At 36.6% G+C, this 15,345-nt stretch overlaps 1 protein-coding gene across 6 annotated transcripts in view; it reads left to right on the forward strand.

Moving 5' to 3' along the window:
* Positions 1 to 15,345, forward strand: part of RPS6KC1 (ribosomal protein S6 kinase C1) — a 224,560-nt gene that overhangs the window by 160,798 nt on the left and 48,417 nt on the right. For 4 of the 6 annotated variants that reach the window (XM_079905424.1, XM_079905429.1, XM_079905425.1 and 1 more), the window contains 2 exons: positions 10,584 to 10,631; positions 11,855 to 11,987. In XM_079905424.1, the coding sequence (XP_079761550.1) occupies positions 10,584 to 10,631; positions 11,855 to 11,987 (181 nt within the window). Of the gene's footprint in view, positions 1 to 8,985; positions 9,993 to 10,583; positions 10,632 to 11,854; positions 11,988 to 15,345 lie in introns of those variants that run through there. The other 2 variants (XM_079905428.1, XM_079905427.1) reach the window with 2 other exon arrangements.

Here is a 15,345-nt window from a genome sequence, read left to right on the forward strand (position 1 = left end):
TTTAACAGTGTCAAGTCATTATCCCAAGTGAAGTTCAGAATTCAAACCAAAGAGAACAAATGGTTTCATTATGGTATTGAATGACATAAACTGAATTTGGGCCTATAAACCCAGAACTTCAGAGTTTTTACCTCTCTTTAGCATAATCTCTTTGTGGCCTTGGGCAAGTTGCTTTGCAAAAACAGAAAACAGACAAACAAAATGAGGATGACAAAGGTGTAGAGATCTAGCTTTTAAAGCATTTGGATCTGAGAAGAGCCTCCTGAGTGGATGTTTTTCCTAGCTCTTCAGCATTTCTGTTTTAAACTCGATTTCTCCGTTTTTTATATTCTGCCTTCTGCTATATTTATATCCTATTTTCTTACAAAGACACACCATGTCCTTTGGAAGCATGTTTTATGAAGTAATAGATGTGTAGGCCTAGGATTTGAAAAATTATACAAAGTAAAACTTTTTTCATATATGTAAAAAAGACATTTCTGTGATAGGTTTATTGTTCACTAAATCATTAACCTCACATCCTAGTATGAAACATCATTGAGGAATGGCTCACATTCATTGACATTTGGGTAACAGGAATATGAGATTTAAAATTCATATTTGTGGTTGAAATAATTACTCCCTGGATTATTTTCTGGAGAATCACATGTATTTTGCATTGCCCTAAGGCAGGACTAGATTTAGCTATTCGCCTAAGGATAAATAATCCAGGTGTTGGCCAAGTGACTTTTAGAGAAACATTTTTTTTTTTTGATGTGGACCATTTTTAAAGTTTTTATTGAATTTGTTACAATATCGCTTCTGTTTTTATGTTTTGGTTTTTTGGCCACAAGGCATGTGAGAGCTCAGCTCCCCAACCAGGGATTGAACCTGTACCCCCTTCACTGGAAGGCGAAGTCTTAACCACTGGACCACCAGGGAAGTCCCGAGGAACATCTTTAAAATCCTTTTTATCTTTTCTGATCCTGATAAAACAATCTTTGCCAACCATATTTCAATGCCCCTTGGAGGAATGAAACAATGTGGGAATGACTGGCCTTTGAATTTTGAGTAAATTACTTGTATTTGCAAATCTCTTTAGCACCACCAAAATATGCTTATTTTCTTTTTTTAATGTTATGATTCATAACATTATGATCATAATGTTATGAATCATAACATCTTGGAAGATAAAGTTACTTTGGTAACATTTACTCTATGTTTAGCTATCACAATGACAAACTGTGATCTTTTAAAAAATCATCATGATTATTATTGAAGTTACTAAGTATACAGAGGCATGAATTGTGTTCCTGTGGAGCATACACACACAACAGTATTGTATTTGATTACAGAAACTGTAGATAGTTGTGCTCAACAGGTTGTGTTCAATTTAAATAGAGGTCAGGACAAATGGGCTTTGTTATGACAGTTCTTAGGGTACATGAATGTTTAATAATGCCCTAGTTTTAAATTAATTTATAACTAATTCGCTGTGGAAGCTTGGAAGAATTTTTAAAAATCAGGATTAAGATTAGAATGAATGCAAACTAAATGTATCTTCTGCCATTTTAAAATCAAGAATTAAAAGATGCTTTATATATTCTAAAAAATACTTTCTATATTGCTTTTCTTCTAACTACATTAAAGATACCAAAAAAACCAACCCAGGAATCAAAGATGATGTATAAGAAAATTTCATATAAGTGCATTTCTTCTAAGATGAATATATAGCTAGGTTCTTGAGATTATCTGTTTGTAGTAATTTAAAAGAAACCACAGTATTTTGTTTCTACATGAGGTATTGTGGTGAATATAATCATTACCTTAAATAAATGACATTTTTGAGTAGCCAGAAATCAGGATTTTTAATTGCTATTTTGTGGATTTTATAAAACCTCATCTCAAAGTGCATTTACCTTGCGTAACATTTGGATTGTGGATATGATGGTACACAGAAAACAAACCTTTCAAAGCAAAGTACCTTATTTAATGACTACCTAAAAAAATATATATATACCTTTATTATTATTTCATAGATTGAACATACCCTTCAATTTATATTTCATTTTATTTATTGTATGCTTGCTTTGTATAAAATTATAGGGGATTTAAAAAAACTAGCCACTTCTCCCCTTTTTTAAAGGAAAAAATCATCACATTTACTTAAGTAAATTCCATTAGAGGTAGTATTTCTCTTGTCTTTTTGTTCAGCCACTGGAGTCCCTTGTGACCTTGGGTATGTATTCTAAGAGGTGACTGATGGCTCGTGATGTTCTGAATTTTCTGGTAGCTTGCCTGTTGCCTGCCTCTAGGTTTGTCATCACCCTTATGCTGGCTTACACAGTATTCCTTCAGTCTCTTATCTCCAGGCTTTGATGCATATGTTCTGAAGGTGGCCACAGTGACTTTGGGTAGCAGCAGATGGTGAACCTTCAGGCTGCCACCGGCTATACTGGTGTTAAGTTGGAAAGTTAACGTTTGATGAAGAATCAGTAGTGCATATGAAAGAGCTTTCGCTGCTGAAATATCTTTTAATTAAAAAATTAGCATACTCAAACCTTTGTAAATGTCTGGGCATTTAAAGAAATCTAAAATTAGTTGTTTTCTTATACAGGAATTCGTTACTTACCAGTTTAGATTTGTGTTGCTTGCTAGTCCTACTGTGGTTCTTCTCCCCTGCCCCTGCCCCAATATGCTTGTAGTTAAGGCAGATAAAAGAATTATGTAAACTGAACTGGGATGTTTTTGGGAGTTCAATGTGTTTGGATAAACATTTAAAGTATATATATATATATATATATATATATTATTTTACATTTCCTTATTTTATTATTATTTTTAACATCTTTATTGGAGTATAATTGCTTTACAATGGTGTGTAAAGTATATTTTGATTTATGGTAATTTGGAATTTAATAATTGGAAAGAAATGTGGATCTTAGTACTACTTCCATAGAATCCTAGTAGATTAGTTCTGTGGTTCCTACCTTTGAAGATACGTCTAGCTTATATAGAAGCCTAAAGAACTTAGCCCGCTTCAAAAAGATATTTCTCCTTGCTCTGAGTTGGTTGGTGATGTTTTGGCTTTGCTATCAGTCCACAAAGCAGTACCCTTTTTTTTTTTGTGGTACGTGGGCCTCTCACTGCTGTGGCCTCTTCCATTGCGGAGCACAGGCTCCGGACGCGCAGGCCCAGCGGCCATGGCTCATGGGCCCAGCCGCTCCGCGGCATGTGGGATCCTCCTGGACCGGGGCACGAACCTGTGTCCCCTGCATCGGCAGGCGGACTCCCAAACACTGCGCCACCAGGGAAGCCCCAGCAGTACCTTTTTGATTGTTTGTTCACTTAGTTCATGATATTGTGCTATGTTGGAAGTTCTAGCACAAATAAAACACTGGTAAGACTCCACATAATTTTTTTCTGTTCCCTTTACATCACAGGGGTACCTTTTATGCTTTGCTGAAAATAGATTCTTGAGAGTAGTAAATGAAAATGCCCTTTAGGATAGAGTTGTAAGTATCCGTGTCAAATTTTACTTTTCATACTTTAGTTCTTATCAGTGAAACAACTTTTGTGAGCATGACCATTAAGAACAGATTGATTTCGTGGCATAACAGGTGAGAAGTTCCTCTACACAGTCTGTTCATGCTGATGCTCCTGATGCTGCAGCTTCTCATGGACAGAAGTGGCAGGCTGAGTATCTTTTGCTTTTGGAGTTGCTGGGCAATGGTACAGGGAACATTGCTATCCTTCTGATGTCAAAGAAAGAGAAAGTTAGACCCCAGTGGGGAGAATTGTTGGTATTAAAGGTCACCTAGTACTCTTTGTTTTCTGGTAGTTAAACTTTTTATAAGATTATCTCATGAGCATAAGGTATGGAATTAACAATCAACAGTAGAAATACATTTTGAATATTCTAAGCATATAAAATGAGATGGGTTTTAGCAATAAATATAAATAACATTTGCTTATCATCCTGTGGTATTGACAGGGAGAGCAAAGGTTTAGTGCTTTAGGTTTGTTGTTCAAAACCATTTCTACAGAAGAATAACATTACTAGCTCCTATAAAGCTGCCAAGATGAGTTTAGTAACTCATCTAATAGTGGTCAAGTTAAGTGTGGACTTTTTTTAAAAAGAGAGTACAGTAAGTATAATCATATTTATCTGGAACTATGTTGAAAAAGACTCTCTAACTTGTGGAATTGGGCTTCTCTGTTTTCTCTGGCTTCTTTATTATGTTTATCCCGTTCTTTTCTGGTATGTTTGTTTATGTGTGAATTCCCAGCAGTATAACTTGCACAATTGAAGTCCATTTAGATGACATCCTGTCAACACGAATGGTACTGTGACACCATTAAGGGAAACGCTGTTTGTCTGGTATGGCTATCTCTGTAAGCTTTTCTTAAACATTAAAAAAAACACTTTTATTAATTGTTCTGGAGTCCTGTGAAGTAACTGGCACCAAAGCAGAGATAGATATTCCCTCAGATAACCCAGGTAGTCTTTCTTTTTAAAGGAATTGGAGTTGAATTTACTTTTAGAGACATTTTGATTTATGGTAATTTTGAATGTCAACCTTTAAATTAAGTATCTAAAAAAATTAAAAAATTAAAAAATTAAAAAATGGCTGGCACATCATCTTCACTGAAGGGAACTATCCATAATTCCTCACCACAATCATAGTGTCTTTATTGCTATTTGTCTCTTTTCTTTTCTCCAAATTTATTTTTCATATGCTTAAAAAAAACTCATTTGATACTTTTATCAAATCAATCATTTGATACTCTTGATATATTCCCCAACCTCTCCTATCTTTCCAGAGATGGTACCTAGTTAAATATTGGGCTTTCCCCATTCTAGTTAACAAAATTGACTTATAATCAATTGGAGCTTTTCCTGCAACTGTTGCGAAAGAAGAGTAGGCAAGTCTCATTGTGCTGGTGGAATTGAGGAGCAGATGAGGCTAATCCTAAAGGCATAAGTTGTCTGTTTTTTTTCCCAGTTAGGAACAGTGATTCTATATATTACCACGGGCAAAGATGAAGTAATCTCTCCTGTTAGACCATATGCTAATATAGTGCTGATAAGTAAGTGTGAAAAATAAAAGGGAAAAATACATTACTTGTATTCTTTCCAAAAGGTATGATATCCAAGATAATTATTTCATGACAGATTTAGTTATAGTACTTGTTTTATCATGAAACAAAAGATGGTTTTAGGAGTCTTTTATTGGGAAGACAATTGTATCACTTAGTACCAAATTAGACTTTTGTCTTTATAAAGGTGAGCAAACCCATGAAGCAGTTTTTAAATTGATATGTTCTAGTCCACAAATGAACGAATTCTGTTTGAGGGTTAAAGAAGCTATTATTTTGTCCTTTATGCTGACAGCTTCATTACAGATTGGCCTGCTGTTGGCATTAAAAAAATGTTTGGCTCCTTATGATCTCTGTGCATGCAACTATAATATTAATGCAGCGCCATAGCACTGTTCATTAAGAAATGACTCTAAATGAGGTTGAAGCGTGTAAATTTGGAAAGATACAGATGTTAAATGCAGTCGTTTCTCTTTGTATACAGCCACATGGCTAATAATTTCCAAGTGGCTAAAGCTCTTGTTAGCAGGAGTGCTGGTGTGTTAAGAATGGCTCTATAAATAACTTTAAGAACTGAAGTTGAAGGTGCTTCTTTTAAAGACTACTGTTAACTAAACATTATTGCCAAACAGATGGAAAGCATTCACCAGCCTGATGTTTTTAGGTCTAATTATATTATCACCAGCCCTGTACGGCTCAGTTGAAGAGGTGTATCCAGAGGCCAATTTATAATCATTTAGCCAACACCTGTTTGGGAGAAATTGACAGTCAAAGGGCACATTTAAAAAAAATCACATATGTTCTTGTGTTTATTGCCTCAATGTGAACATTGTCTAGTTGCAGACAAACTTGGAGCAGAAAGTAAATGTAAACAAAGCAGCCCTTCTCAGCCATGTTGATCGATCTTAATTTGGCCTTTTTATTGGATCCACTTCATGCTTCATGGCTAAGTGAGACCAACAAAGAGATATCACTCCTGATTTATGCAGGTACATTCTGTTCAGTCGATTAAGAAGTTTCTGGTAGAAAAAAGTTCTTTGCTTTGTACAGCTTCCTTACCTTTTACCTAGTGAAACGTTTTCTATTTCACATAGAAGTATGTTATTTAAATTAGGATTGGAATCTGATGAATAGCTTAAAAGAGTCATAACTTGATGTGAAAACAGATGAGATTTAAGGAATACTGAATGTCTTCACAGACTCAGTAGATGTTTATTGAGCCCTCCTTTACAGAGATGTACCCCCTTTTGCACTCATGATATGTTAATTTAACTGTCAAGGTTCAAGTTCTTTGAATGTGCTTCCATACCTAGGAGGTTCAAGATTGGTGGTGAATATAGCTCCGAGGGAAATCATGGGCAAGTAGGTCTACCCTCTCTGAAAATAGTTCAAAACCTGATGATCCTACTAACTCTTTCATTTTAGTGTTTTTCCTTCTTCTGACATACTTCTCTTTGGAAAGACATGTATATGTTGCCTCCATTTTCTTATCACCCATTACTAACTCCGAGTAGTTGGCTTCTGTCCCCACCAGTTGACTACATGATGTAGTACTGAAAGTTATGAGCGACTTCCCAACTGCCTTAGGCAGTAGTCCCTTCTTAGTCCTCATTCTTCATGGCTTCTCTTTGTTGTTTGGCACAGGTGATTACTCTCATTTTAAGCATTCTCTTTTCCTGATGTCTGAACCACTGTATTTTCTGGGGTTTTTGGTGTATTTCTCACTGTACTTTTGGTTGTTATCGTATTATATACCCTCAATATTCCAGCTATGTATACACAGACATAAATAGTATAGTTTAGCAGTTAAAGAGGAAGAGCCCTGGAGCCAGATTGCTGGGTTTAAATTTCACCTCTAGCACGTCTTAGCTTTGGGAGCATGGGCAGGTTAACAATTTTATGTTTGTTTTCTCCTCTGTAACATTGGTTAACAAAAGTATACCTACCTTGGAACGTCCCTGGCTGTTCAGTGGTTAAGACTGCGCTTCCACTGCAAGGGGCGCGGGTTTGATTCCTGGTTGGGCAGCTAAGATCCCACATGCCGTGTAGTGTGGCCAAAAAGGAAGAAAATAGAGTATACCTACCCCATTGGATTGTTAAATGAATTATGTGATTTAATTCCTTAACCCCCATCACAGTGCCTGCTATAAAGTGAGCATTCCATTGCGGTACTTCCTCATGTCTTTAGCTGTTATTTTTATGGAGATTGCTCAGTTACGGTACATCTTTAGTCCTGACTTATTTTCTAAGCTCCATTCCCAAATTGCTGTCTACCTTCCAAACTTTTACACCTAAATTCATTCACATATGTTTATTGAACAATTACTGTGGGAGATGGATAGGTTATGTGTTGGAGGAAATACAATTTCTGCCCTGTATTAGCTTTCTATCGCTGCATTACAAATTACCACAAACTTTGCAGCTTAAAACAACTAAATTTATTATGTCAAAGTTCTTTGGGTCAGAGGTCTGACATGGATTGCTTTGGGCTAAAATCAAGGTGCTGGCAGGGCTGCATTCCTTACTGGAGACTGGGAGAAAATCCACTTTCAAGCTCATTCAGGTTGTTAGCTGAATTCTTTTCTTTGTGGCTGTAGGACTGTGGTTGCTGGCTCTCAGCCAAGGTTGGTCTTTGTTCCTAGAAGCTGCCTGCTCCTTCTCATGCTTGCTGTGAGCTCCTAGAGGGCTCTTTCCAGCGCTTACGTGTGGACCTCTGTATCCAGCAACAACACGTCCCTCTCATACTTCGAATCCCTCTGATTTCCCCTTCTGCCATATTATTTTTGTGCTCTCCAGTTCTGGACAGAGACAGTTCTCTAAGGGGTCATGTGATTTGATTAAGCCAAGTCAGATAATCCAGGGTAATCTGTTTTAAGGTCTGTACCCTAATTACATCTGCAGAGTCCTTTTTGCCAGTAACATAACATATTCACAAGTTATGGAGATTAAGATATGAGTGTCTTTGGCAACTGTTATTCTGCTTAACCATGCTGATAAAAAGCTTGAAATTTGGTTGGGATATAGACAAGTGACCAAATAAAACCAAATTGAAGAGGCTGGTACCATATGCAGTGGGAGAACAAAGGAAGAAAATGTCAGTGACATTTGAGCTGAATATGGAAAGATAAGTGCTTGTTTGATAAGGGGCTGGGTGAACATTTCAGGGAGAAGAAGCAATAATAGTGATAGCAATAATAGTAATAACTGGCTGTACCAAGCAGTTTTAAAGATTATCTCACTGAAATTCTCACAAATGGTAGATACTATTATTATCTACCATTATAGCTTCTACAGATGAAGCTATAGTATCTTCACATGTGGTAGGAATGGTAAAACTATCTTATTGGGTAATTGAAGGAATTAACAATGATTACACATGACTAAAGCATAGCACATATTAAACACTTAAAACATGGTAGGCGAAAGAGAGTAGAAGGTGGAGGAGAGAAATACTTAGGAGGTAGAATTGACTGGACTTGGTCACTGGTTATGAAGGTGGGGGGCAGGGGAGAATTCACGGTGACTTAGGGAGCTTTTTGATTTGGGGGTGTTCCATGGGTGGTGGTGTTATTCAATATGGTAAGAGGTGAAGCGGGATTTTGTTTTAGTTTTAGTGGGGACAGGGCTTTGGGAAGAGGAAGAGATGAGTTTAGGAGGTATCTGTGGGAATATTCAATTGAAATTAAATGGAGTTAAAGAATATAGGTCAAGCACTCAGAAGAGGGGTCAAAGATGAAGTTATCACTATTACTTAAAATTCATCAGGTCTTAAACGGGTTCCTCTTTGTAACTCCCATTTCTTCTCACCATTCTTTTATTTATTTATTTATGTATGTATGTTATTTATTTATTTGACATCATTATTGAGGTATAGTTGCTTTACATTGTTGTGTTAGTTGCTGCTGTATAACGAAGTGAATCAGCTATATGTATACATATATCCCCATATCCCCTCCCTCTTGTGTCTCCCTCCCACCCTCCCTATCCCACCCCTCTAGGTGGTCACAAAGCACCGAGCTGATCTCCTTGTGCTATGTGGCTGCTTCCTACTAGCTCTCTATTTTACATTTGGTAGTGTATATATGTCCATGCCACTCTCTCACTTTGTCTCAGCTTCCCTTTCCCCCTCCCCATGTCCTCGGGTCCATTCTCTACATCTGCGTCTTTATTCCTGTCCTGACCCTAGGTTCTTCAGAACACTTTTTTTTTTTTTTTAGATTCTATATATATGTGTTAGCATATAGTATTTGTTTTTCTCTTTCTGACCATTCTTTTATTTTTCTAAGCTTAATATCTTCTTTTACCCTTGACTTCCAACTCTCTGGAGGGGGTGGGGAAAAAAAACCCTGTTTACAGTGTTTGCAGATTTCTGTGGTGTAAATTCTCCCGCGATGGCCCATTTCGGACTCTGGCTGCTTTTGTGCTACAACAGCAGAGTTGAACAGCTGCAACAGAGACCGTGTGGGCCTGCAAAGCCTTAAATATTTACTACCTGCATCTTTACAGGAAAAGTTTGCCAACCTCTGCTATAGTGTTTCTCCAAAACGATAAGATTAACATAATATAAAATATATAATATAAATATTAAAATGTTTATAAAATATAAACTATAAATATGGTAGCATAATTCCCTATCTCTGTTCACTCTTTTTTTCACCAAGATGGGTGCAGGGGGAGTGGATAGTTTGAGGGGGCAATGTGTGAGATTATGAGGGGTCTTGAGGTCATTGTTTTTTTTTTTTTTCTTTTTTTGAGGTCATTGTTTTGAATGTGTGCTTTTTCTCTGAATGAGAAGTGACATGATATAACTTATGTTTTTAAAAGCAAACCCTGCCTGCTATTTTGAGAATAGACCATAGGGCAGCAAAGATGGAAGCAGAGAAATCTGTTGGGACACCATTGTTATAATCCAGGTAAATCTTTGTTTCATTCAGGGTAATAGCTGTGGAAGTGGTGAGGTGAGTTCAGATTGTGGATACAATTTGAAGATAGAGCTGGCAGGACTTGCTGACGAGAAAAGAGGAGTTAAGGATGAGTCCAGGATGGAGAAGTAGCACCAGAAGGGTGCCTTGGGTTAGAGCCTGGGTTATTGAGATCACATTGTAGCAAGTTGCTACATTAGAGGTTTTAGGAAGAAAACTGAGACTTCAATTTCTGTAAAAAAAAAAATTTTTTTTACTTTTTTAAAATCATATATGTTTCATGAGGAAAAGTTCTTTTTCTAAAATAATTCTTCCTTTTCGAAATATATTTTAAAAATAAATCTAGGAAAATGTAGTAGTGTTTCTAAAATATGGCATTTTTAGAAAGGAAACACACTTTTAGATAAGACTGTTTTAATCCTGTGATTTGGCGACTTAAAAAAAAAATCAATTCAGAAATTAACAATTTTGGCAGAGTCAATTTCAACACTTCCCCCAAACCTTTAAAGTATAGTTTCAAAAAGTTATGAGTTCATGTTTCATTGTATTGTAAATAGGTTATTACTCATGTCTTTTATGTAGGTTTTACTTGTAATGGACACAAGGACAGAACAGACATTCATTCTAAAAGTAAGTAGAATTTTTCTGTTTAATGAATTTAGAAATTTATTTTCAAATTATACTTCTGAAAGAAAATATTTAATTTTTTTCTGGGTGTTTGAATGTTCTTTTATGTTTGCAGTGATCTGTATTTATTTTACTTTGTGTCCTTCCATCACAGTGGATAAATACTCTATAGCATACGTTTAAAAAGAGGCTTAGGTTATAGAGTATGGAGGAAATAATTTGGATAAGTTGAAGACTCATTTTATGCTGTTTAAATGTATAGTGTATAATTTAAATACATCTCTAGTACATTTTGCATAATATGTGAAGACCACACGCAGTCATACCTTTGATTATGATTATAGTTCTTAAGAGCTGAAATTTTGCCTTAAAGTCTTTGTTACAGGTATTTGGGAAAGTGTTATCTACACCCCTGGCCCTGTCTTTTTTCTAAATTCAATTTTGATTCTCTGTATTACTCAATTTGTAATTAAATGAATAAAGGAAGAAAACCCCCTCAATTTTGTAATTTCAAAATCATATTTGAAGTGGATTGTGGTAGTACATATTCTAAAAATATCCTAATTTAAGCATTTCCACAGCATCCAGAATTAATGAATTTCGGATTAGTTTTATATTTTTCTGATATTTTTTCTTTTACTCATCAACATGGCAGTTGGTCACAATGACATATACTGAAATAAATTTCTTTTTATGAGTATACTTTATCACTGGCATTTTCTCAGATTTTTAAACCAGGATATGACAGCAGAAACTACACATACCTTGTTCCTTTGGAGAAAACTTAAAATGATCTTTGTACTTTTTTGGAATAGAATTTTAAAACTGCCCGTTTAATCTAGGAATGCCTTTTGTGTCTCAGGAATTTGAACTGATCTCACGATGTCTACTGCTTTAAAGATACACATAAGTAAAATAAAACTTAAGAAAAGGTCATAGAGAAATAACTGTGTGTCATCCTGATGACTTAGTTTGAGAGCATCTCTAATAAAAACACTGACCCACGTAATTGATTTTAATGGCAGCTTTGTGGCATCTTCCGTTCTCTGGATTCACGCCAGATGCCATCAGCAGAGCCTCCAGGGACTGAGGGGCATAGAGCAGCAGATGAGTGGTTTCTCTGAAGCCCAGGGTAACTCGGATAGATTAGTTTGGTTGATAAACACAGAGCACAGCAGGCTCCAAAGGCAACTGAGGGTACAACTGACCTTTTTGTTCTCTGTCAGGGTCTAAGGAAAAGCAGTGAATACAGCAGGAACAGAAAGACCATCATCCCCCGCTGTGTGCCCAACATGGTGTGTCTGCACAAGTACATCATTTCTGAGGAGTCGGTATTTCTTGTGCTGCAGCATGTGGAAGGTTGGTTTGTAGTTTAAATTGTTTGTGGAGTGAAGAAACCTGCTTAGCTTTTTAGTTTCTGTAATGTCCTTCTTACTTCTGTCATTACTTGAGCGGATAAAACATAGGAAACACGAGTGAGAGATTGTTTCCTTATTCCTCTGCTCTCCCTCCCTAGTTTGAGTTGTGAGGGAAAATGAAAGCCCAGGCGAGAGGCAGATTTCATTTGAACTGTAGTAACATTCTTAGATATACTTAACTACTTACTCACTCCTAGGATTGGTCCAATATGATGAGAACTTTAATGCGAATGTGTGCTGAGAGAACTAAGTTTTATTTTAGGGATTTCTCTTGTTTTCTGCTGAGAAGATACACTAATGTTAGATGACAAAATGAAGAGCATCCCCTGAAGAATTAATTAATTACCTCCTTTTTTAGAAGGCATAGGTATTTGCTTAACATTTGACATTACCTAGTTATTCTGATCTGGGTTTTTACGAATACAGCCACTGGCATCACATATGGGTACAAAGCAAAGGTACAATGCTCTGCCTTCAAACTATGAAATTTCAGCTCTTAGTAAAGGGAAAAGGTGGCAAAAAAATACTATATTTTGGTTTGTTTTTGCCCTTTAACACCTAAATTTAAATAAATAGTCTTTTATGTAGAATGAACACAGCATATAAATATTAATCCACAAAATAAATATTGCCTTTTGGCTTTTGAGAGGTGTTCTTGAAATAATAGAATTAAAATTATTTTCCATATTTCTTGAATTTTAACATTACTGAGAATAAAGAACTACTGTGCTTTAGTAATAGGCATAGCATTTGAATTGAATGCATTTTCCCAGGAAAATGAGTCATTGCTTTGTGGAATGAGGTCTCGTATGATAACGAATGTAAGATTTTTGGCGGGGGCAATAAACTATTAATATTGTTTATTATGAAGTACAGCACAAGATAACTACAGATGGAGGGAAGACCTCCATATGTAGTATTTGATAGGAAATTCAGAAGGGGCTCCATGGTCTCTCAGGTATTAAGAGAGTTAATTGCGTGTGTGAATTGGATAACTAATTCACCTTTGTTCAGATATTATAGACAGCTTTTATCCGAGGATACCAGTGCATTACAGACATTATTGAATTAGAGGTCATGTCATCTGATAGCGAAATACAGCCACCTCTGGTGTGGAACAAAATAACTTGCGTAGTAATAATCCATAATAATTTAGAACAAGGTCAGTAGGATGAATGTAATTATAGTCAATATTCTATTACCCAGTGTGGATTACTCATGTTGGAGATTATCTGTGGCAGATTTTTAATCCTCGTGTACCTCTGCTATTTGCAGCTTCCTCTTCCTGTTTTTCCTTTTCCTTCTCCAAATACAGTACTTCATTTTTTCTTGTGCCATCTTCTCACCTTCTCTTATACTTCCCAAAGCTGATATTTCAACTGATTTTACTTTGTTACTATAGAGAATGTTTATAATATGCTTTAAAGCCGTAGACATGTGGCTTTCAGATTTTCCACTGTTTTAGATTATCTTTACCAAGTCTCTTTCCTTTACTGTTGACCGTACCTGACTTTGAATGGTTACGTGACCATAGAATTTGTCCTGGATTATTTAAACTTGGGGGGTGGGCAGGAATCTCTTTTGACTACTCATTTCAGGTGTTTATTGTTTAATTTTAAGAAGATTTTATAATACAAATATATTGGATTGTGGTGTAAATAGGGACTCTGGATTCATTTAATATTCAGCAAATTTATTGAGCATGTACTATCTATTAAGCTTTCTTTTAGGTGAACAAAGCAGGAAAAGAGTCTGACTTTTTGAAACTTACATTCTTCTTGTGGAGAGTCAAACAGAAAAACAAAAGCATGATAATATTGGCTAATAATAAGGACCATACTCATCTTTAATACAGAGAGCTCTAATCGAGAATGACTGGGGGACTACTTTAGACTAGTTAGTCAAGGAAGCCCGCTCTAAGAAGGTGACATTTAAGAGGAGTTCTGAATGACAAAAGAAATAACCGTTTGGATGTAAGGGGGAAACCCATTTAGGTACAGGGATCAGTGTAAGAAATAGGCAAAAAGAAACTTGCAATGTTTGATGAACAAGAAAGGAGACGATTCAGTTGGAGTCTGGTAGGTGAAGGCAGTGGTGGTATATGAAGCTGTTGGAGAAGCAGGCAGGAGCATGGTAAGGGCTTTGGCTTTCATTCAGGTGCATTGGGAGACCATTGGACATTTTAAGCAGTGACAATGTCTGATCTACATTTGAGAAAATCACTCTGTTGTATGTGGAATGGATTATAGAAAGGCAAGAGGAGAAGCAATGAAGTGTAATAAAGTAGTCTGGGCAAGAGATGATGATGGCATGGCCTTCTGGGATACTTGTGGAGTTGCTCTGAGGGTAGTCAGTGGGACCTGTGATGGATTTGAGGTCAGGGAGAGAAGAATCTAGGATAATTTCCTGGATTTGGCATTGAGCAGTCAAGTGAACTGGCTGATAGACAGTGTGTTATCTTTTTACATGTCAGTGGTACTTTCTTTGTTACCTCTGTGAATTAGGAGGTTGTGCATATATCATAAAAACATCACTTTCATATACGTGAATAGCTATTACTGAAAAAGTAAACACTGAAGAATTGTTTTCTCCATAATATGAATCCTTGAACATTTATGATTTGGGCTTTAACTCCCCTTTGCTTAACAGAACTATTCATGATTCACATGAGTCTCTTGGACTAATTTTCATAACATTTTAAATTAATTCATTTAGAAATATATGGAGTGCTCTCTGGGATACAGGCTTAGCTCTAACATGGCAGTGAGCAAAATAAAGACTCTGCCCACGTGGAGCTTGCAGTATAGAGGCAGAACAGACACTAAGCAAATACATAAGTAAATATATGAGGGAATGCCAGAAGGGTGAGTTGGGGGTTGTTATTTTTATAGAGAGTGGTCACCTTATTAAGAAGGAGACATTTGGCCAATGACCCGAGGGAAATGAGAGAGGGAGCAGATGTGGACATGGGAGGGAAGAGTATCTTGGCAAGAGGGAACAAGTACATAGGCCTGGAGGCAAGAGTGTATTTGCTGTACAAGAAACAGCAAGGTCAAGTGTGGCTGGAGCAGAATGGGAGGAGTGGAAGGAAATGGTATCAGAGAAGTGGGGAGGCAGGTGGGCAGATCCGGCGTGGTCTTCTAGGCCACTTTAAGAACATAGTTTTTATTCTGAATGGATAGGAAGACCTGGGGGATATTGAGCAGAGCAGTGACAAGGTAGGGATTACTCTGGTTGCTTGGTGGAAAATAGAATCTAGGAGGGCAAACTCAAAAGCGGGGAGACCAGGGCTTCCCTGG

This window comes from Stenella coeruleoalba (genome assembly GCF_951394435.1).
Source record: "Stenella coeruleoalba genome assembly, chromosome: 1".
Lineage (NCBI taxonomy): Eukaryota > Metazoa > Chordata > Mammalia > Artiodactyla > Delphinidae > Stenella > Stenella coeruleoalba.